The 24406-nt window shown below is 42.1% G+C and overlaps 1 protein-coding gene across 2 annotated transcripts in view; it reads left to right on the forward strand.

Moving 5' to 3' along the window:
- LYPD6 (LY6/PLAUR domain containing 6) overlaps window positions 1-24406 on the forward strand; it is a 66616-nt gene that overhangs the window by 36686 nt on the left and 5524 nt on the right. For both annotated transcript variants that reach the window (XM_073304729.1, XM_073304730.1), the window contains exons 2-3: window positions 9484-9672; window positions 14232-14330. In XM_073304729.1, coding sequence (XP_073160830.1) covers window positions 9555-9672; window positions 14232-14330 — 217 coding nt within the window. In that variant the 5' untranslated portion in view covers window positions 9484-9554. The remainder of the gene's footprint in view (window positions 1-9483; window positions 9673-14231; window positions 14331-24406) is intronic.

The raw sequence follows: 24406 nt of genomic DNA on the forward strand, positions 1-24406 counted from the left end.
TCTCTAAATGCACTAATGTTGATTAATAGGTTCTCTCTGTTGTCAGACTCTTACGCTGGATGGGAAGTCTTCGTTTTATTATCTTGGGGTAGTGCTGATAAGAAATTTAGATTTTTTTTAAAATTATTATTATTTTTTTAGACACTGTAAGGATACAAATTTGTGAGCATTTTTGGTAGTTTTAGCAATGGAAAACTCCTACTGAGAGTTTCTGTTTTGGTTAGAAAAGAGGCTGGAGGAAATTGAAAGACCATATGGAGTAGGAAAACACGTACCTGTTTAATTGTAATTTGTTCAAGCTATTGGGAAAACAATTAAAACTGTGACATAATCCATTTTCTACCAGCAGTAATTCATTCAATAATATGTACCACTATTTGAACAGTTTAATAATTTCCAGCAAAGGCCAGCTAGTGTATATATGACTGAGAATTAGAGTCAGGGACAGGACAGACTGAATGGGGAGAACCACTACAATAATCCCCTTCTCCAAGAGGCTTGCAGTTTCTGAAAATTGCATGTTTAATTATTGGCTGTACAAGAAAATGTCTATAACACTATTTCTTTTAAGTACATCTACATTCTGTTGTCTCCAGAGCTGGTGACAGTGGGGACAACAGGTTGCCCCCTTAATCAGATCTGACAGAGCAGTTGGATTGCTGCTTGGTGAATTTCAATAGCTCTGTGTCAGGGCAAAAGGGCAGGGAGGGGATAATCCTGCTGTGTAACTCTAGTGAAGATGTGTTTCTGTATGAAAGGTGCTGTGTAAGGCTGGAAGGATTATGAGTTAGCTAGGATTTCTGTGTCAGTGTCCTAAGCCGTTTTATGAACAGACCAGACCATATGATCTAAATACCATAGAACTGTTTCCCCTAACTACTGACCTGAAGAAGAGCTCTGTGTAAGCTTGGAAGCTTGTCTTTCTCACCAACGGAAGTTGGTCCAATAAAAGATATTATCTCACCCCCTTGTTTCTCTTCTCACTACAATCAGATATCAAAATCAGGCTGGTCAGTGCCATTTTCTGTTATATCAGTTTAGATGCGCAAATTTTATTACCCACAAGAGGCTACTGAAACTTGTCAAAGAAGGGAGTTAATTTAAAAGTACAGTACTGTATTCCAAAGAGTAAGACTGTTTTGTTTTAATAGTCTAAACCAATAGTGTCCTCTGTTAACAATAGGAGGCGTTTAGAAAATGATTCTCTTTTGCACAAAATTATGATGTTGTTAACAAACTGTAAACCCGAAAAGTTTTTGGCCAAAAAACTGAAAATTTTGCCTGAAACTTTTTGTTTTTGGGGGGTTTTTTTCAGTGAAAAGTCAGTTTTCCCTGGAAAGCAGCATATACTTCCCCCCCCCCCTCAAAAATTGTTTAGTCAAAAACCCAATTTTTCATGAAAAATAGTTTTGATATTAAATTTTCAACCAGTACTATTAAGAATGTATAATATACAGTATGGTTCATACATTTTCTACATATCCATATCTACATTTTATCTCATTATATATCTACATTATATAAAAATGAGAGTGGGTAGAACAAAGAGCAGGTTGAATAGTGTTTGCTGACTATATTTGATGAATTCCATTGGCTTGTGTTGAACAATTTATTCAAAACACTTTTGCAGTATTTCACCAACTCTATAGCTGATCAGATACAATTCAGCATGATACTTATGAAATTTGTTGAAGTTGCTGCCGAAGGCCCGGACGTGCCATCTCTTTGTATTTGCCGCCGCAGGCATCTCCTTCCTTCGCTGGTGCCTGGAGCAGATCCTGCCTAGGAGCTGGAGGAACATGACGACACTTCCTGGTAGCTGCCTGAGGTCAGCGCTGCCTGCACCCCAATCCCCTGCTGCAGCCCTGAACTCCCTCCCGTAGCCCACACCCCAAACCCCCTCCCACGCCAAAGCTCCTGCCCCAGCCCCAAGCCCTCTCCTGCACCCCACATACTGGTCATATTGTGCTTCCTGCCCCTCCCCCCCCTCATTCTGTTTGGGAATTCTTGCATTTGACTGCTATGGAATACAGAGTTTTCTTTTAACTCCTCTATTGTAACAAAATCCCTCTCAAACACAAGAAATGGAGACAGATGATATTTGCATATATCATTTCAACACATCCATTCTTGCTTCTCATCTACAGATTAAAAGGAATGTTCACAGATAAAAATAATGAATTACAAATAGACAATTGGCCTGGTTTCCAGAACTTGTGTATCCTGGACATTCGGTTGAAATTTATCACAGTCTTGACAGTCACTGAGTTTATGATACTGTCAATCAGTTTTTTACTAGCAGTTAACTGGAGGTCTAAGTATTGGCCTAAAATAAGCAGTTGGTTCTAGAAAATCTGGAGCCATACCTCTTACGGGGAAGATTGGCATGTTAAACCTGGAGACTTTGATTAGTATCAAAAAAATGCAACCCCTTCTTGGATTATTGCTGAAAAAGACCAGCAAGCACCTCACATGCCTGTTTTAGGCTGGTTAAAAATTCCTTTTCTACATCATATTTTTTTCTTTTTACATACCAGGGACATCCCCCATTTTTCTGTTCTTTTACATTGGTTTAACTACAAAGAAAGCATTGTTTATGCATGCCTTTTGTTGAATAGCTAATACTAAATGTTGTATGTAAACTGCGTGTTGAATCATGTATAGCCCTTTTCTTTTTCGAAGTTTTGCTTTTTATTCTGTAAAACCAGTTGCTGCTGATACATGTGAATCAACTATATTTCATTGTATCACAATAACTTCTTAAAACAAACGTGGCTTCATATTTATAAGAATCTTTTTTCTTGTTGTACCTATGCAGGTGTTTCTCTTTTTTCTTAAAACTTAAATAAATCTTTAAAAAATGAAGAAAATGATCCATTACTCTAGGAATATGTGTATAGACCAGTCTTCAGATGCAAAAGAATGACTGGAGATGTGTAGGGGATGGTGGAGTGAGTTCAAGGGGCCTAAATAAATGGCTAGCTTTTGTACTGGGGTGTGTGTGTAAGTGTACTTGTAAAAAAAACCAAAACACAAATATTACCCCTATGTAATATACCTATCACTCCATAGTTAAGGCTGCAACTGAGTGTCCATTATAATTCTGTTTGTACTCGGTATTTGTAGGGTTTGCCTGCCTGAGCGTTGGCTTTGGGCCGTGCTGGGGAGTACACTAGCAAAGCTTGGCCTGAGGATACATTCACTCTGTTTCCTCTCCTTTCCCCTTACATACCTTACATGGTCAGGCTATTAGTCTTTTCTCACTCAGCTTGTATTTTTATGCAATTACAAGTTCTCTTTTATTTGATTTTCCTTTGTTTCAGACCAATACACCAATGCCAGCAGGTAGTCAGTTAGGCTCTGATTCAGCATGATACTTAAGCATGTGAGTAACTTTAAGCATGTGAATAGTCCCAAAGTTATGCATGTGCTTAAGTACCTTACTGAATCAGGGCTTTAAGTGTGCAGGGCAAGGGGCTGTGCTATTTCAGACCACACCAAGTGTAACTGTTTCTCTTCTCCTTCATTTAATTGGGAGTGAAATTTTATTTCCTTTCTGTTTCTAATGGTGACTTTTTTTCTGGATTATACACATTTGTGGAAATAAAATAAATAAATAAATAAAATAAATGGAAATTGGCATTTCCTTCTTCTCAGGGTTACAGCAACAAAGCTTAATGCACCACATAGGCCTGTTATCTGCTTTCCTCACTGTTATGGATTTCATGCCATTTTAATAAAAAAGCTGTTTCCAAATCTGAGCAAATGAAAACGTCAGACCCTCTGATATTCATCTAAATGCTGATCCTGTGCACACCCCTGGTGACTACCACAGTGAGCCTGAGAGAAACAGAGCTAGAAATGAAAGTTAGCTTACGCAGATCTGGAACATCCTAACTGCAAACAAGGATTTTTGATTATTATTTTATATTAATCTTTATCAAAATTTGTAAATTGCTTGGGGAAAATATCTGTATGAAGTTTATAAGTGTACCTTTTTGAGCAATACATATTTTTAAAGAGGTTTCATATAGGAATTTGGATCAATTTTTCTTTCTCCTTTTAGAAAAAACAGTCAGTGTGAACCATCTGAACAGTTTATTTAAATGGTAAGTTGGGGGTGCTTCCTGTTAATTAGTTTATTACAGTATCTGGGTTGCTCATAAACTCTGGAACTGATGGTTGAGGATTTGTTAGCACAGAATATGGTTATTGCTAAGTTAAAAGCGGTTATATTGCAATGTGTTGCTCTTGGCCTTCTCACCCTAAACTCTGATTTACCATTCTAGGCCTTAGACTGGTCCATCTGTATGCCCACAGCAAACATGGCTCCCTTAGCTCTGCCCCCTCCTCACCCAGCCAGTTCAATCTTCTTAATATTTCCCCTCCTCTGTTTTGCTTTTTGAGGAAGGTTCTCTTTCCTTCACTAAGAGAAATTACCACTGAGTTATTGTACAACCCAGATTCCCACCCCTCTTCTTCAAGCCAATCAGATTGCAGAGAATTGTGAAACTAATCCCGTAAGCTCTTAACTTTAAGAGAGTCTCCTCTTCTTCCTTCACATTTTATTTTGAGTATCTATGTAAGGGAAACATATCAAGCAAAGTGAAACTAAAACAGAGGGTTCCTTTGTCCCTTTGAATGTTAAAGAACAAGTTTTCCCTCTTCACTAGCATTAGGTTTATTATGAATGGTAATAAACACTGTACGGATACAGATCTTGAATTTTTCTGGAGTGTAGGGTACTGAGCAAGGAGACAACTCACAGCAAAATGTTTACATTTGAAGCATGGATTTAAATATGCCAAAGTACTACTGCATTTGGACAACCTCCTAAATAGCAGAAACAAGTGCTGATAGGGCTGCAGAAATTACTTTCCTTCCTCTAGGGGACCCCCCCCACAAGGGGAACTATGCTGTGCTTTTAAATCTAATGTGCAATACAGATATACTTACTACCATAGAATGGAACTAAGGCCTCAGAATGTCCCAGAGAAGAATATTAAATCAACTTTATTGTATCTAAGCATCACCAAACCTGTGGTGACCAAGTTTAGGAGCTGGAAGAAACTTGAATCTAATATTGCTTCAGTCTGCTCCATGCATTCTCTAGGATATGTGCACCACAAGAAAAACAAGGCAGTGGAGAAGGAATCTCAGCACTGAAATGAGTCCTTCGGGACCGTAGTTTAGACCAGCTATTGACCAGCTCTTAACACATGCACTGCATTTACTGATAATATGCCATTAGATCAAAATACCAAATATCATTATTTCATTATGATGTGAAGTCCACAGCAGTCTGAATAAATAAACAGCTTCACCCATCCTGTTTCCTACATAAAAAGTTAGCTAGGGGAGATAGGGCAATGGAAAACTCAATCGAGTTAAAAGGTGAGAGAAATCTCTTCCACTGTCCATTTTATGCAGGATTTTTGACATGAAAATAAATCTGGTGAACCTCTCTCTCACTCTAGCATAAATCTGGAGTAAAACTGGGATGGGATGAAAACCAGGCCTTGTTTGTACAGTGTTCTATCCGAGAACTTGCTTATCACATGGACATAATGTTCAAAGACACAACTCAACTAAAACTAGTTTGACATTCAAATGAAATGAAAGGTATTTGGACTGTGTTTAGTAGAATGCCATGACAATTCACAATAAACGTGGTACAGCAAATATGTTGTGATAGTTAAATGTGTATAATTTAGACCTAAAACTAAAATCCTGACACTTGTGGATGCATGTGAATAGAAGATCCATGGCTCTTTTCACTAGGATGGTGGTGATAAAATCTGATGTCCTAAAATAAAAAACCCTTAGTTGGTTAACAGTCATCTGTCCACCTAAATTCCCTCTGTGTTGTGCCAGTGTGCTATAATTGAGTGACCACAAGCCAGAAACTCTGAGCTCTATGTCTTGCTTTGTGACAGTAAATCCAAACCCTGTCTTGCATTTGCCTTCAAACCCAAACCCCGAACCTTAGCCCAAACTCAATCCAGATTCTATTTCGAATGTTGCCCCCAGCCTCTCTGATTAGCATTGCTGTAGTTTGTGTTGGATACAGGCTTTGTGTTAAACTGCTATATAGTGACTCTTGTAGGCTCCATACTCCCCTTCCTTCTGCACCGTGGAGGGGAGCAAAAGAGAAAACGTCTGCTCAGATCAGAACAAAAGAGTGGAAAGGTATTGAGTGGTGACCACACCATCCGCTCCCCCTTAAAAGCGAACAGAACACTTCCACGTGGACACTGCTCAGCTGGGATCTGTGGTGAGGCATGTAGGAGCAGAGAGGGGGTGCAGCTGGGGAACAGCCAGTCTACACAGCATGTTTCCCTAAGGACCCAGCAGATTTAGATCAGCAGTTCCTCCATAACCCGCTGCTGCTGGTCCTCTTCTCTTCGCGCTCGTCCTGTGGCTGGGCTTGAGCTGCGGTGCGTGCCCTGCAGCAAACCACAGTCTGTCGCTCCATCGCCGGCACCCAGGAATTAGAGGTATGTATCCCCATCTCTGAGTGCTGGGAATGGGGCTGCACCCCCACCCCCCTCACTGCATCCGTCTCCCGTCTCATCCCACCCTGCCCCCCACACCTACCCATCCTAGCCCTGTACCCCTTACAGCACTCTCCCATCCATCTTCTCCACCACCCAGAGCTGCCACCCCTATGTTCCTCACCCCCGTAAGCCCTGCATCCCATTCACCTCCATACACTGCTGCACTCTCATATGTCCCTGTGCCCCCCACATCCTCATGCACCTGTAGCCTTCTGCCTCCCCCTGCAACCCCATCCATCCCACATACCCACCCGCACCCCTTCCTCTCTCCTTCACTGCCTCCTCTCACCCCACTCTGCTCTCGTCCTTGGCCTCTTTCCCTCCCCATCCTCTCTCCTCACCTCCTCCCCCCATCTTTTCCCCTCCGGCCCACCCTCCTCCCTTCCTGGCTGGGTGTCTCTGTAGGCAAGTGTGTGCATGCATAGACTGTGTGTGTATCTTTGTGTAGGGAAGTGCATGTGTTGCCGCATGTGTGTGTACCTGTGTGAATAAAATTTTCAGCCTAACTCTCTGATGTTTATTCCTTTTGCTGGCTTGCGCACAAAAAAATGGATGACATAAAATGTGTGTATTCATTCCATAACAAGTTTTTAAAAGAGAGGGGAACTCTAAAAGAAATGTATTATTTCTTAAAAAGTGAATGTTGTTACAGAAGAGCCAATATATCATACATTTCTCCCTAGCTTTGTCTAGCTACCTTATAAACGATATGTTGCAGACTCTGTTTTTATGTGTATGTCCAGCACCTACCACCCTGGAGCTCTGATCTTAATTGGGGTCTCTAGCCACTAAACAACCATTGTAATAATAAATAATGTGAAAGTATGTGTGTTCGTGCATGCTAGATGTGTACACATGAATACATGTGTGTACCAGCATGTAGGTGTGGGAGTCAGTTTCTACAGATTTATTTATATAGGTATCTGAACAGGTGTGAATTTCTGTGGTTGTGCTCTATGGATTTGTATTTGGGCTTCAGGAGTGGGCCTTTAATGGACCCATTGCAGCTGTGATAATGAGTGGTCCTAATTTCCACATATAAAATAGTAATAACTTTAATGAACAAAAACCATGGAGCTGGCTACGAAAAATGGGAAGAGGGGAGGGAAAGAATCATGAAAAACTTTGTGAAATTTCTTTTTTAAAAAAATACCCTTTTTGACTACTTTGCTGCCTACACCCATACCATCCTCTCCTCCCTCTTCAAAGAGGGTATTCATGCCAAGGAAAAGGAGAGATGATGATACACTCCCTTTGTCCTGGACAGCTGCTTGGCTCCTATGCTTTTCTGATTCTTAAACCAGTGTCGTATCTGAGTGGTTCCAGGAGACCATGAAATGACGTGACTAACATCTGTCTCATGTACTTCATTCTTTCTCTCATCCTCTCTCCCGGGGGAGAATTGTGCGTGCAGTGTGTTTTTTTTATTCCTTTGGGAACCACTGTCCATTTCGACAAATTGGAGTAGCTCTGGGTTTGCTCTAACTTGGACTGGGGGCTGGTTTGCCCCCAAACCCTTCAGGATAGGGGAGTGGGAGGTTGTGGAGCAATGATGTAAAACCATGTCCCCTCTGCAGGTTACCAACCGCAGCTCTAGGCACACCTGGGGGTCTAGCCCACTGTTTTGAATAACAGTGCTACTGGCATAGTTTTAACAAACATGGAAATCTACTTTTAGCTTTTCTGGTGGTTGAATATCAGCAGATTCATATGATCTTTCAATGGTAGCAGATCAACATTGGAAGTGAGACTATTGCCAAAAGAGGCAGAGCTGTTGTCCTGCCTGACAAGGACCTCTTCCGGAGAGACTGCCTGTGCTCTAAAGCTACTGCCTGCAAAGGAGAGGGTGACATAGGGACGGAGGCTTTGCGTCAACAAAGCCCTGAAGCATGTCAAAGGGACCTAAGCACATGTTTAATTGCTCTGCTGAATTGTGGATGGAATCACTGAGAAGCCACTTTTGTGACAAAGATGCTTAGCTCTTCACAGGACTCCATAGGGACAGAAGAAGCAATGACTTGTATGTGTTTTTAGTGAGAGGGTAGGATCTGGGGAAGAGCTGTGTTGTACATAATGGCATATTACCAGCGACTACAACAACTTAATGTCAGTCTCTTTATACTGAGCCCTAAAGCCCTTCTGGTTCCCAAGAACAGGTGTACGAAGAGAAGCTGCTCCAATGTGCCTTAGACCACACACTGCTAACAAGAATCTTCTATTGAATTTCCTCACTGGATTTCTTATTGTCTGAGTCTGGCACTTTTCCAATGGTCTCTAAGATAGAACTAGTTAGATCTCATTATAACTCAGATGCGATAAAAATCACCCTGGGATTTTTCAGGGGACTGCTTCTAATGGGATGACAGTATCCCTGTTTACAAAGTAAAGGTCACATGGAATTTTACCAAGCAATCTAAACTTACCTTGTTGTAGCATTGCAGAAGCCAGAGATTATGACAGCTGTCCTGCTGCTCGCTCAGGGGCAAAACTCTCTCCCATGTGTGCTTTGGAGCTTGCTGACCCCACTAGAATCTATGCCATTGAAGTTCTCAGATCCTGGCTCAAAACTTTGTGCAGTGCAAATAGACTGGTTCCGCTGCAGTCAGGACTCAGCTCCACAGCTGCTTCTAGCAGAGCACAGCTCTGAGGAGGTCCCTGTGCCTCAGCTGAGAGAAGGGCTTGGAGGGCTGGGATGGACGGAAGGAGGGGGCAGAGGTGGTAGATCCACAACTACAGGGGAGGAGGGCTACTGCAGCTGTAGCCTTAGGGTGCAAGTAGAATTCTTTCCTGGCCTCTGCACAACTCCCTAGTGCCCAGCTTGGTTACTTGGGCTGTGTGCTGAGAGGAGGATTGGCCCTTGGATGGGCTGTCGAGACAGTAGCTGTAATATTTTCACTTTTCTTTGTTTTTCTTCTTTGTATCATAGGTGCATTTTTCTTCCAATTATAAAGAAAGCGTGCTCCCAAGAAACCCGTATGAGTGAGGCCCCGCTCTGCAATGGAATCCTGGCCTACCCTGGCCTGGGTTCTGCTACTTAGCCTGATCGCTGACTGTCTGAAAGCAGTTCAACCTAGAGACTTCACAGTGAAAGATATTATCTACCTTCATCCTTCAAGTAAGATTCATTTCACATGCTTAAAATAGGATGTCACTGTGCCAAGGCTTAAAGAAAAAACCCTGAATTCAGACAGCAGAAACATCGGGTAGTTTGAGCTCAGGAATATGTAGCTTTTTGTAATGTTAGCCTCTGCACTAAAGAAAGTAAGTTATTAAAATAGAAAGGAAGTATGTTTTATATGTGTGTACATACAATATACTTTGTGTCAGAAGAATATTTCTTGGTCAGTTTACATGACAACAAACGATTAAAAGCCAAACTACCTGTGCTATTGAAATGATATAATAAAGCTGACCAGACAGGTATCTTCAGGGATCTTCTAGGTCACCTCGCTCAATGTATACTTAGGGCTTGATCCTTCTGGAGTTCAGATGAAAGCTCTGCGATAGCAGCACTGAACAACTGGTAGGATGGCTGAATCTGATACTTTGTTACTGAGAGTCTAATAAAGTGAAGTAAGCTACCGGGATTGGCATTACAGACTAATGGGATGGCAGAAACACTTTTGGCTAGTACGTGTCATGAGGCACTGAGCAGTTGGCCTTGGGATACTGTTTCCCAGTAAACTTAGGACACATTTTTCTAGCAGCATCTGATCATCATGGCTGTCTCTGCTCTCTGTTTCCTCTAAGTGCAGCTCTTCAGCACACTCAAGTAACTCACTACTTTTGGTAGTGAAAATGGCTGGTACACACATCATTGGCATTCACTGCTCATGTTGTGGTCCCACTCTGTCGGGCTCTGACACACCCATTTTATCGCCTGCTCACCATGTCTCCATTCAGTATGGCAGTGGAGGTTTGCTTACATTGCTGAACATCTCTTGGTATTATAACGAGTACTATGTGGAAGCCTCCCTACCTCAGTGTGGAGTAAATGTGAGTGCCAGGTGCTAGTTCTTGGTTCTCTAGATTTATTTCAGCAGTGCTCAATAGGCTGCAAGGTGTGGGCCATAAGTACCCAGGATTTGGCAAAGGGGATTAATGGGGGCACTTGTTTATAACGTGAAGCTATCCTCAATGCTTACTGAGTATCTCATTCCCCAGTCTAGCATTGCACCTATGTTTCAATTCTACAGACTGTTAGGACAATTATTTTCTTTTACTAATGTGTGTAAATGGCAGACAGCTGAGGTAAGCATAGTTCACTTTTATAGGCAACTTTTGTCCTTTGTGATAGACTCATGGAAATAAAAACACAACTTACAGCACTCAGGAAAGGTGCCACATTGATAGCCCTGGAGATTGAAGTCGACTGTTGATCACAGAACAGGTGCACCCCAAGCAACAGCAGTAGACGCCTGTTAATGTGGCCCTGCCTATACAGCTCAACCTTGTGAAGGCTCCGTCCTTCATCAAGGCCTGGGCTAAAACCTATTAAGTCAATGGAAAGACTCAGTGAGTTTGGATTAGGTCCTCAGTCTTTGATTTCTCTACGAAGAGCTCTCTGCCAACAATAGTTATTTATTTTTATTTTTTAATTTTTGGTAGCGTGACCACCTGTCCCTAGGAAATGGTTTAAGATCACTAATTTCCTTCACAGGGGCCAGGGAACAGCTGTCGGATGGCAATGACTTTGTTACCATTGACCAAGCCACACTGAAAGCATTCAGCTAGAGCTGAAAGGATGTTATCCCTGCAATTCCTCAGCCACTAAGTTGTTAATTTTCTGAGCCTCTGGTTTTTTTGATTGATTAAATGAGGTGAAGCTCATAGAGCTTGAGATTTTGTGAACTTCTTTCATGGGTTCTGGCTCTAGTGTGAGGTTGCAGTCCTTATGCCCATATAATTTAAATCCATTTGCCCCAAGGATGAGTCATTAAAAATAATGAGCCAGATCCTCAGGTGGTGTCAATGGGCATAGAGTCAGTGAAGTCAGTGGAGCTGTGCCAATTTACACCAGCTAAAGGTCTGGTCCAATATCTGTTGAGCTAAAGGGAAGCCTATGTATTAGGAGCTAGAGGTGACTGAAAATCCCAACCATTTTCAGGTTTCTTTTAATCAAAAGTTAAATTTTGAACAAAAACTATTATTGACAATTTAAAAAAAAAATTCAACCAGCTCTGTTTAGGGGCAGAAGGGAGCTAGACTGGCACTAGAGGCTGCCCAATTTAGGACTCAGTTATGCAGGTCTTACTTATTGTGGTTAGCAATTATTTAATCACTGTGATTATTCATTTAAGTGCTCACTGACATGAGCAAAGGTTGCACAACCAAGTCCTTAAGGCATTTCATTTCGATAGCAATATAAGATGCTGCATGTATTTTTCATTAGTTTCTCAGTCTCATTGTATTTTTTTTCATTCTGCTTGCTCTGTGTTCCTTTTTCACCCAACTTTCCCCCCCTCACCCGCACTAATGGAATCTGATGATGATCAACTTTGTGAGTCAAACTTTTGAACCCACACTTGTTCTAGTGGGTTTGAAATTAGGCAAAATGTGTTTGCGCACCCCTAACAAACATCTTTGTTGGAGAAATGTAGCCTTTTTTTTTTTTTTTAGTGTATGTTGAACAAAGACTAAATCTCCACAGTAGTCTTCCAAAGAAAGCTGGTACAAAGTGAACCACTGCTGACCAAGGGAGTTAATGGATGGATAAAGTTACAGGCAGTTACGGGGCACCGTGAGGTTGGTTTTTTCTTTAGAATCGTCCTTTCCTGAGGGACTGAGGCCTTATGTCCTGAAACACAGTCTATGGAGCTTATTAACTTCTGTGATCAAGAGCCAAATGAGATTCACTCACAGCTGTGGCAACAACTGTTTGAAACTTTATTTTACTCCAGTAGTGCTTTGAAGATAAAGAAAATACCATGCAGCTCAGGAACTTCCACAGTCTCTCCTTTTTGCTCACCTGTTTTATCAGATATAGTATTAGTTAATGGTCTACTACAAGAAGCAGTGTTCACACACGTGTGTCTAGCCACACATCTCTGTTGTCTAGAAGCTATTTCCAGAGAACCCTTCCTGCCTTTTGATATCCAGAGGAGCCATTTACTTTTTAAAATAAACCCCCCAATCCCTGGACACTTGTGAGATGAATATGTTTTGGGATGCTGGCCTGAAGACAGCCATAAAGAAGAGTTTGGAGTACTTTTGTGCTCTCATTTGGGTTGCTTGCCAAAACTGAATTAATAATCATTTCATAGGCAGATTTGTATTTTGCATATAGAGGAGAAAATCTATATTTTGTGACAGTCTCTGCTAATACAAATTGGCCTATGTTTTAATTTCAGAAGATTACATCTGGTCAGGTGCCATGTAATGCTTTGTGTCCAACAAAATCAAAGTTTAACACAGCATTTACCTAGACCTTTGCAAATAGGTGAGCTGCAGATTGTCTTAAACCTGCTCCCGGCCAATGGGAGCGCAGAGCCAGTGCTCAGGGTAGGGGCAGCGTGCGGAGCCCTTTGGCCCCCCCCACCTAGAAGCCAGACCTGCTGCTGGCCACTTCCAGGGCACAACACGGTGTCAGAACAGGTAGAGACTAGCCTGCCTTAGCTGGGCAGCACCACCGATGGGACTTTTATTGGCCTGGTCGGCGGTGCTGACCAGAGCCGCCGCAACCTAGTGCCTTGCATTCCCCAGTTTGAAAACCACTGCCTTAAATCATACAAGCTCTTTGGGCTTTGGGACAGACCAGCCTTCAGAGATGCATACCAACTCCATATAGGTTGGTATTCAAAGTACATTTGAGATCCAGGGACTGGCCACGGATTGTTGATTCAAGGGCCCCAAACACCTCTGTATAGGGTGTGCAGTGGTTACTACTCTAGTCTTTGGACTGGAACAGTGACTATAGAGGTATTGTACTGAATCTTGCATTGGTTGCTTGAAATGAGATGGAGTGAAATTTAATTTATACTATCCCCATTTTATTGCCCCACATAATGCCTTGGCTTTGTGCCAATTGTACATTTCACCTATTGTTCTTTGGTTAGTTTCTGGGCATTGTACTGAGAGATGGCAGCATCTGGAAAAATCCATTTACTTGGATTCATTTAGGATATATTGCAGAGGTCTTGCCAAGAGAGCACTTTAAAACTTCGTTTCACATTTGGCGAAATAACTTGTACTCTAGCAGATTACTGATAGCTGGAGGTTCAGCAAATTGATGTTTTCTCCATTTGGGAGATCAGTCGGCATTCAAAAGTGTGAGTGTATTTCCTCTGTGAGACCGATTTCAGAAGTATTTAGTCCAGCTGACGTTTTGTTAATAGTGATGTTGGAGTAACAGTATTGAATACTGCTGTGAAATAATATTTGCACAGAGAATGAGCAAATGCAATTACGGGGCTGGATCCCATACCTCTTATTCAGATGAAACTCCCCTGGAGGTCAGCTGTGGGCAATTTTCCTGAGTATGACTGTTTTACTGGGCCATTGTACTTGTTCTTCCAGAATTTTAAAATCCAGAACAATTTATGATGGGGCTGAGGCACACATATCTAGCAGCAAATACATTTTTAAAAAAGAGTATTATCATGGTGCCTTTAAAAAGCATGGTACAGACTGGCTAAATGATCATCAGTTTAAATTAATTTTGTTTACATTTTTCAGCCACACCATATCCTGGTGGATTTAAATGTTTCACCTGTGAAAAGGCGGCAGACAATTATGAATGCAACCGATGGGCTCCAGATATCTATTGTCCAAAAGGTAAATTAGCTCCATGCTATCTGTTTAGATTAAATCTATGTTAAGGAAATGCCTAAGTAGTCCCATTTAAGTGATAACATGCACAGGTATCCAACACCCGCCGTTACTGGAGGTTTATAAGAACAGGTTGGACAAACACCTGCCCGGGATGATCTATATATACTTAATCCTGCCTCAGCACAGGGTGATGGACTACCTGACCTCTCGAGGTCCCTTCCAGCCCTACATTTCAATGATCCTATGCTTTTCATTATTCTCCAAAAGTATTTGAATTCAGGTGATGGCTATTCATACCCGTAAGCCTCAATTATTGTAAGCAAGGTTGGTGGATGATACAAATGATGCATCCAACGCTCACACTTCCCTTTGCAGTAGATGGGTTTAGAGCTTTAATTGATCCCCATGTTCTCCCACAGCTGAAACAGAAATTAAGTGTCAGTGGGACGTAGGCTCCCAAGTATGTAAGTCACTTTTAGAAATGGGACTGTGATGAGGTGTTCACCCCACACCAGCCCTGAAGGGGTTATGGTGGTGCAGATGGGGCCAATTAAGCTTATAGGCCACACCTGGTGGAGAGTTTGGCATGATTGGAAATGACTACTGGCTAATAAAGCCCAGCTAGGGGAGAAGATGGATAAGGTATGAAACCAGGAAGTTCCCAGCAGAAAGGGGCTACAGTGTGGAAGCTGTCAGTCACTCTCTGGGCTTGGGAGGAAGGGGAGGAGGAAACCAAGGCTATGTCTACACTACGGACCTTACAGCGGCACAGCTGTACCAGTGCATCTGCACTTCTGTAAGGTCTCCTGTGTAACCACTTTATGCCGGCGGGAGAGAGTTCTCCTGCCGGCATAATTAAACCACCCCGAGCAAGTGGTGGTAGGTATGTTGGCAGGAGAGCGTCTCCCACCGACAGCGCTGTCCACATGGGTGCTTTTGGTGGTGAAACTTATGTCGGTGAGGGGCGTGTTTCTCTTCAAATCCCTGACCAATAAAAGTTTTGTCAACAAAAGTGGTAGAGTAGACAAAGCCCTAGGGAGAGAGAGAGAAGCCCTGGGATCCTTGCCTACATCTAGAAAGGTGGAGAAAGCCTGTGGGAGGTGGGATAGTAAGCAACCCAAGGAAGAGCAGCAAGGTTAGAGATTGTGCAGACCGTGGCTGGAACTCGAAGTAGTGGGTGGGCCTGGGTGCCAGGGGAAGTGGCACAGGACCTGGCCTTGGACCGGAAGACTCTCTGGAATGGCATGAAATGTAACAGAATCCTGTTTGGAGAGTGTGGAAAATATTTATTAATTTGCAAATGAGACTTCTGTATTCTGCTGCGTTCCCTTAGAACACCAGGGAGCAACACTAAAAAAACCCACAAGAACATTGGGAGGGAAAGTTTTGTTTCATACAAGGAAAAAGAACCAGTCTTGATTTGTTTGGGGGGGGGCAGGGTTATCATCCACCAGATAGTATATAATGAGAGAGTATTGTGCATAATTCTACTCAAAATGGCAAAACTCCCATAGAAAATCAACTAACATAAATTTGAATCAAACTAAAGCAGCTCAGATCTGGAGACCAGTTTTGGTCAGGTAGTAGAAATGATTTCTAGTTAGAGATAGTTGTGAGAATCTTTGAATCAAAGGTATACTCCACCTTTTGGAAAACTATTTATTTTTTAAAAATCTTGCCTCATTTCTAATTGTTCCCATTGGCCTGACATTGAGCACAGCGCAGAACAACAGATCTGCATACCTCTGAAATTTTGAAGTCTTTGAAATCCTGACAGGGATCCAAATTCTGTGGGTGCCCTTTTCTGCTTTTTATCTTCTCTTCATTCATTTTCTCTTCCGTGCTCTGAATGTCTCTCCTAATTCTCTCAATTAATTGCTTCCTGCTTTCATCTTTCATTTCTTGCCCACGCTGACATCCTTTATATAACATCACCTTCACACTCCATTTGTCTCTCATTGTTGCTCTTCCTCATTTTGTCTTGTGTTTGTGTGTTGGGAGAAATCCTTCTAGCCTTGGTGGGGCCATGTAGTCCCATAGTTAGCCTGCCTAGCATGGGGAGCAGAGAGTGGGCTATGAAGAGATACCAGGGGACTGTGTACTACTGTGTACTACAGGCAATGCTTCATGGTTAAGGCTACGTTTTCATCATGGGTATTTTTAGTAAAAGTCATGGACAGGTCACGGGCAATAAACAAAAATTCACAGCCTGTGACCTGTCCATGACATCTACTATATACCTCTGACTAAAACTTGGGGACAGGAGGGGCGGCTTGGAGGAGCATCCTAGGGGGTGTGGTGGGTACTAGGGGGGCATGGCCTGGGGGTGTGTGGCAGGTGCTGGGGGAGGAGGGGCGCCACAGCCTGAGGGGTGCGGCAGGTGCTCGGGTGGGGGGTTGGCAGGGCTGGGGCAGGTTTCCTGCCCGGCTCCTGGGAAGCAGCGACCTCCAGCTCCTAGCTACATGTGCTGCCTCCATTCTGCTCTCCCCCAAACCCCGGTTCTGCAGCTCCCATTGGCTGGGAACTGTGGCCAGTGGGAGCTGTGGGGGTGGTGCCTGTGGGCGGAGCTAGGAGCTGAGGGAGGGGAGTTCCTGTAGCCCTTCTGGAGAGGTTCCCCCCCCCCGGTAAACACCGCCCCGCAGCCCAATCCCCAGCCCTAAGCTCCCACCCACCCAAACTCCTGCTGCTGGGGGTGGGCCCAAGACTGCCCCAGCAGCAGCTGGTGGGACTGGCCCAGGGGCTGCCCGAGGTGCTCAGGTGGCTCCCGGGCCAGCTGCCTGGGTCGCTGCAGAAGTCACGGAGGTCATGGAAAGTCACGGAATCCGTGACTTCCATGACCTCTGTGACAAGCACAGAGCCTTATTCATGGTGTCTCTCTCCCCAGTGCTATTGAGAGAGGGACAGGCAGGGCCAGGTGATCAACACTACACAGATCCACTGGCCAAGCATATCCTTCCCATATATAGGGGAAGCCCAAGGGTATAAACTATCATAGTCCAGCCACAGCAAAACAGGTGTGTGAGTATCCTCCACTTTGCTGCTAGATACCCGCACTGGTGTACGTCTTCCTCTAAAACCGGTACAAGTCCCCTTGACTAAGTCCATTTTCTTGAGCCATTCATAGGGGATCCAGATTTGGCCCTGACAGTTACTCATGAAACTGTTCAAAATAAAGGAGCTGCAGAGAGAAGTTTACAATGGTCAAGAAATATTGCTGACTGACCTTTTGCAACTGAATCTACAGAACTCAAGATGTAAGCAGCTGATGTTTTTGGAAAGCAGCCTTCATCTAGCCAGTTCTTTTCAATCGGCACTTAATATATATTTAATAATGTCCTTTAGCTTTCTCATCCAGCATCTTTCTGAATTATGTACCTAGATTTGGTGGTGATTGGCCCATTGCAAATGCCTTCTGTAGTCAGTGCTTTTCATGCATCTCCGAAACCAAAAGACAATAGTCCCAATAGCAAAGACCAGCCATCCTGTGTCCCTAGACTAAACCAAAGAGATGCAGGAAATCCTTCTGAATTTAATTTGTTTTTTTAAGAGTTTAAATTAATGTAACTTCAATAACAATGAAAGATCAGAACAGCTTGTGTCAAATGATGGCAATAGTAGCAGTTCCCACCCTGTTTTGGCAGGAATACACATTATTTTAAATAATTGACAATGATGATAGTGGCTAAAAACAATCTGCAGACTAGTCTATCAGACACAAAAGAATGACTGCAAGGCTTGCTTTCAATAAAAATGTTTCCCAGCTTCAAAGAATCACTGGTTCAGACATTAAAGGGAAGCCAATAGCTAGGCAATGCCAATTGCTTTCTTTTTGGAAATCATGTTTCCAGTGACTCTCTTTATTTCGTTAATCAGGCTCATGCAGACCAGCTTTTGATGGTATGTCTGTGAACTACTGTTGCCACTCTACCTTGTATTAAAGCTTGTTTGTTTTATCTGCTTTTAAAAATGCTTGGTTTCTCTTACATTTCACCACAGCAGGATCACTACGTATTTACAGAATATGGGATTTTGGAGCCCGGAATCGACCAGGTGGAAATTCAAATCCATCTTTTTATCTTTAGAACAAAGAAACCCAAATCTTCGTAGAATGGAGTTATCAGATGGCATTTTGCTCACATAGCATGGAGCATTTAGTCCTAAAACTATCAAGGTACATTGGGAACAGTGTACTTTGTAGCTGGACTTCAGCCTGAACCAAGCTCAGATTCACTATATGCTCTACTTTTTTTTATCTTCAGAGGCTGAGACAATGTCCTTGTGTGCCACCTCCCTATAGTGGCATTCTTTGGAATGAATAGAAAATAATAACCTAGACAGCACGGTGTTACTTTGGTGTTGGGCAGCAATGCATGCAACACACTCCATTTTACAGCTCTGGCTCTTTAAAGTGTTCCTGTCCTGCAGGTGATTTCCACTGCATTCTTGTAAGAAACAGCTCTCCTTTTCTGCAGAACAAGTAGAAAATTTAAAGGGCCAAGGCCAGAGTTGCTCTTTCTTTGGAAGAAGGAAGGAGTAGTTTCCATGAGCTGTTGCTTGCAGAAATGACAAGTATAACGTGCACTGGCATTTTTTATTTATGACCATGGATTTTGGAACAGATGCAAAGGAAAGTCTGAGAGATGGAACAAAGTGTAGCTTGTCTTGTTTTAGAGTAGCAGCCGTGTTAGTCTGTATTCGCAAAAAGAAAAGGAGTACTTGTGGCACCTTAGAGACTAACCAGTTTATTTGAGCATAAGCTTTCGTGAGCTACAACTCACTTCACCTTGGTTTTCTCTCCCCCCCACCCCACTCTCCTGCTGGTAATAGCTCATCTTAAGTGATCACTCTCCTTACAATGTATATGATAAACACCCATTTTTTTCATGGTCTGTGTGTATATAAATCTCCTCACTGTATTTTCCACTTTATGCACCCGATGAAGTGAGCTGTAGCTCACGAAAGCTTATGCTCAAATAAATTGGTTAGTCTCTAAGGTGCCACAAGTCCTCCTTTTCTTTTTGTCTTGTTTTGTTTTTTGTTTTTTGTGTGGGTTTTTTTTTTTTTGAGAGAAAGGGGGAGAGAGAAGCATTAATTCTGCTATCACTTAATACTGATTTTAAACTGGTGTAAATCTGTTGGTCCTGATTGTCTTCTAACACTATTGTAATTCAGGAATAACTCCACTGAGTCAGTCGAGTTACACTGGTGTAACTAAATGAATCAGTGCTATTGGCTTACATGCGTCAGAATCAGGCTGAAAACTTTACCAGTTCACATTGTAAGGAAAGTCAGATGTGATCTGTATTTGTTCCTTCTGGATGCAAAATCAGTGTCTGTGTGTGTTTGTTGGTTTGTTTTTGTTTTTTTATCTCCAACTTTCCAAGCAAATCATTTCAAAATAAACTAATTTATCAGTTTTTTTAAACAAATTGAAAGAAGAAAAAATAATTTCATGTCACAGTTCTAGTAAACAGGCCTAAAAATTTACCTTATAACTGAAAATTGATCCCCAGGCTAATTGTGAAGACCTGAAGTTATTTACTCATTCCATAGGTTGGTGATTTTATCTCGGGGGGGGTTAGAGGAGTAAAGTTGCAGCACCTCCTGCTCTGCAGTTATCTGAGCCTTTTCTGGGCTGCTTGTGTTATGTGATATTGCAAGATAAGAAAATTCTCGGTATTGCATTTAAAAAAATAATAGAAAATTTGTTTTAGTTAAATAGATATTTTAAAAAATTAAGTCACTTTCACAGGAGCTTAAATGCAAGAGTTACCATGGAAAGCACATTTCTGCATAACTAAAGATTAGTGCAGTGTATTATTAAAACATGAACAACCCCTGGAGTGAACATGAATGACTGACAGCAATTGCTAGAGTGCAGAAGAGTGCGGGCTCATGCCTTAGCATTGTACATTAGCCTGCCCACTCTTCTGGGTAGGCCCATCTCAAGCACAGTGGGTTAGTTATCCAGTTCTGTTATGACCCAGCACTAGGAGTATTCCTGATATTCAGTTCCTGAATGGCTACTGAGCAGAGTCTGACAACTGAGGCAAACTGTTAAGTGGATAGGTGCCATCTGAAGCAGCGTCATGGTTATGACTGTCAGATCCTGTATACATATTACATCTAAAAATCCTATGTTAAAAGCATGGTAAAACTGAAAGTCAAGCCCTCTCTGCTCCTATCCAACCTCCTAAAGCTCCTGCTTCCCTTCCCTTCTGCTACTGTCTAACAGACCCAAGCCCCAGCTCCTGTTCCCTCTTCTGCTGTCATCCAACACCACCCCTCCAGTGCCCCATCTCTTGCCCCCTTCACTTCTATGCCTGTTTAACTCCCCTGCACTCTGGCTTTTGTTGCCCTCCCCCACCACATCCCAGCCTCTGCCCCCTCTTCTTCTAGCCCATCCCCACTTAAATCCTGTCCCTCTCTCCCAAGACAGCTCCCTGTGCCCAACACCCCAGCAGCTCTCAGCAGCTGGGAGGAGCAATTGGAAGGAAATGCTTGCTCAGCACTTGAGGCTTCAGGATGCTCAATCACTCTGTGGGGATAGACATATGCAGTCCAGTTGCTCATAGGAGCTGTGAGGGGATTGAGCATGCTCAGTGGAGATGGAGTCTTTGGAGAACTTGCTACCAAATTCTAACAAATGTCTACTGAGCATGTGCAAACGGAGATTTTCCAGAGGCTATAACTTGATCAAATTTAGGCGAATTTTCATTGTGATGGCAAATGGCACAGCATGGAGGTGCCAGAGCTTGTTGACAGAATGGTTGAAAGAATTTCTCTTAACATGGACAAAACAACAGATTTTCCCCTAATCTTAATTATCTGAAATGACTGAAGCATTTTTGTTGAAACTTAAAAAAAAAAAAAAAACACAGTTCTTTCTGAGGCAGACATCCAGCCTGGGAAATTTTAGCCTGAACTGTTTATAAACTTATAAGTCATTGAAAACGGGGTCGTATAATGGAAAGTGTTGAGCAACCTTAACTATAGGTGGCAGTACGAGCTCCACCTTTAACTGAAACTGTATTTAAAGAAACATATTCAACTTCTAAATCATATATTATTTTTTAAAAATTCATTTTTTTGCACAACTTAAAATTTGGGTAAAATTTAACTTGATATGAGATGATCTTATAATTAAGGCAAGTATCTGGGAAACAGGAGAACTCTGTTCTGTTCTTGGTTATGTCACAGTTCCTACATTGCCTTGGACACCTTAGTGCCAAAGAGATGATGCACAGCTAAAGGACACTGACTCCATTATGAATTCTTTGATTATTTGGTTTAACTTTATGTAGTGGGCAGGCCCATCAGCCCATTTGCTTACCTGTGACCCCATCAGCTTCAGCATACCAAAGCTCTCACCTTTCCAAGGTATTAACTGTAATGTAGATTTATCTATTTCACTTTTACACTCATCTTTGCTCTGGGCTGCCTCTTGTCCTCTATATAAACCCAAGGTATGCCTTCATCTTATCAGCTGTGATCACTGCTCTTACCCTGCACTGGGAAAACAGGCAATATATAACAAAAGGCTAGAAAGCACAAAGAACATTACTTTACTTCAGTCCCTTGAGAGTGTTTTTGTATGCATGTATTTTGAATCCAGGGAAAAAAGACTTTTATTTGGGATGATAAGAGCATCTTCACTGGTGCATGTAGATGGAAGCTGGTAAATGCAAGCATTGCAATGCTTCTCTGTGAGAGCTCAATCTTGCGAGGTACTGAGCATGTCTTGAGAAGTGCCAGGTGTTCTCAGTTGTCACCCAGGCACTCTGGTCCAGATCCTAAAAGATACGTAGGTACCTGACTGCCATTGATTTTAATAGGTGTTAGGTGCCTTGGATGATCTGACCCTCAGTAATACTTAAACACAGTTTGTTGCTCACTAGGGAGCTGATTCTCCAAGCTGCAGAGCCCCTGAATTCCAACTGACTTCAACAGGATTTCAGGGTGATCCTCACCTTGCAGGAGATGTTCATGACCTAAGAAGTATTTATGAAAGAGAGGAAGGGTAGGTCTCATATGACACACAAATGCACATATCTCACTGGTTATGACCTAGAATATTTTCAAAAAAACTACGTAAAATATTGTTCCTTATCAAACTTTTTCAGCCCAAAGTAAGTCTGTGAATCACAATGAAACTCCTATTAAAGAGAGCCAGTGGGTGCATTATATTGGGGTGTCTTCTAGAAACATGGAATTGTAAATGGGTTTCAGCTGATATGTATAAAGGGTGAACTTCATCCCTGTGCAGAGGGACAGCACGGGCTCTGTGCAACAGATAAGGTTTATGTGAGGCTAAAGTGGTACATGCATAGGCCTTGTTCTGTTGCTTTATTGGGAATGGATTTTACTCTAGAGGCCCAATCCTGTGAGGTGCTGAGGTATTAAATGGCACCTTACTCCCATTGATTTCAATAAGATTTAGGTGCCTAAATATCTTTGAGGATCTGGGCCTGAGTGCTTTCAAGTCCAGTCACCTTCAGTGGGAGTAGAGAGCGCTCAACATCTGATAAAATTAGGCTCTGACCTCTTAGTAGAATATATATTAAAAGTCTTGCATTTGTAGTGACTGTAGATTTAAGCAAAGGCAGTCTGTTAGATCATCGTCAGAGATCTGAAATGCTCAAGTCTGTTTGTCATGGGTATCACCACTCAAGTTCAGAGCTGGCCAAACTTATGACAAACATTTGGTATTTTTATTGCCCGTGTTAACTAATAACACATTTGTTCAATAATCCTTCTCTTTGTAGTTGATGAATACCTAAAAAGGGAAAAGTTTGAGAGATTCTCTTCCAGTTAAAGATAACAGCTGCACAAGAACATCCACTTTAATTTAATTACACATTTTTTTCCCCCATGAAAGCAGGCAGGATGTTCATCACTACCTACCAAGCAGGACATAAAAATGAGAAAAAACGTTTCCTATGTTTATATTATTTTGCTATCATCTTACAGAAATAGGAAATTAGAGCCCAGTGGCTTTCTGTTCCCTTTGTAGTTGAAGACAATTATGATTTTTTAAATCACTCACACAATGGTTTACATTTTCAGAGCATTTAAAAAACATTAGCTAGTTCAGCATTTCCAAAAGGGTGGGGTACAGCTTCCTGTGGGGGTGGGAGAAGGGTGCAAAGGACTGGCCAGGGGGAAGGGAAGGCGTAGAAGATGTATAAATTGAGATGTGAAGGTGTTTAACACCCTCGCCCCTAGTGGGAATAGTGGAGGATGTCATTGACTTCATTACAGTTTGGGAAACATAGAGCTAGTTAATCCTCATAAGTTCCCTGTATGGTAGGGAAGTGCATTAATCACCATTTTATAGGTGCAGAAACTGAGGTATGGAGATGCTAAGTGACTTGCCCAAGAGTACACAGCTAGCTGGTGGCAGAGCCAGGATTAGAAGACAGGCATTCCTGACCACCTGTTCAGTCCTCTGTCTAGATTATGGACTATGGGAAGGATGACTCGCATTTGCAGTGATCTCAATCATGAGGAAGGAAAGCATGTACATGAAGTTAGTGGAAGAGAATCTTTAAACCCATATACATTGATGTTAAGGGCCATGAAAGGTCAGCTTTAGGGACAAAACGTGAATGGCGAATTCCTGCAATTGGTGTGAATTTAATACTTTTTTTTTTTTTAGCTAGCAGTGCTATAAACTAGCACTAGGTCCTGAGCTATTGATTTTTAGACTTGGATCCATATTGAAATGCTCAGAGTCTGGAGGTCTCTTTAGTTCACCCATGATATTTGGATCCATATCTAGATATGACTAGATGACCTCTCTTTCAACCCTAATCTTCTATGACTCTATGATATGGATCAAAACTTTAAAAGTTTCAGAGATGTTTGAGATCTGAGGAGCTGTATAAGAGCTTACAGCACTAGTGTGTATATATTTACACTTTGATCTAGGATAGGAATTTGGTATATTTCTTCCATTTTTTTGGTCTTTGCCATGACTTTCTTTACTTACTGATTGCATCCATATTTCCAGAATGTGATCACAACTACTCTGTGAAGTATGAATTATAAATAGAATTTGTCCAAACCCAAACATGCTT

Source organism: Lepidochelys kempii, chromosome 11 (genome assembly GCF_965140265.1).
Source record: "Lepidochelys kempii isolate rLepKem1 chromosome 11, rLepKem1.hap2, whole genome shotgun sequence".
NCBI classification, from domain to species: Eukaryota; Metazoa; Chordata; order Testudines; family Cheloniidae; genus Lepidochelys; species Lepidochelys kempii.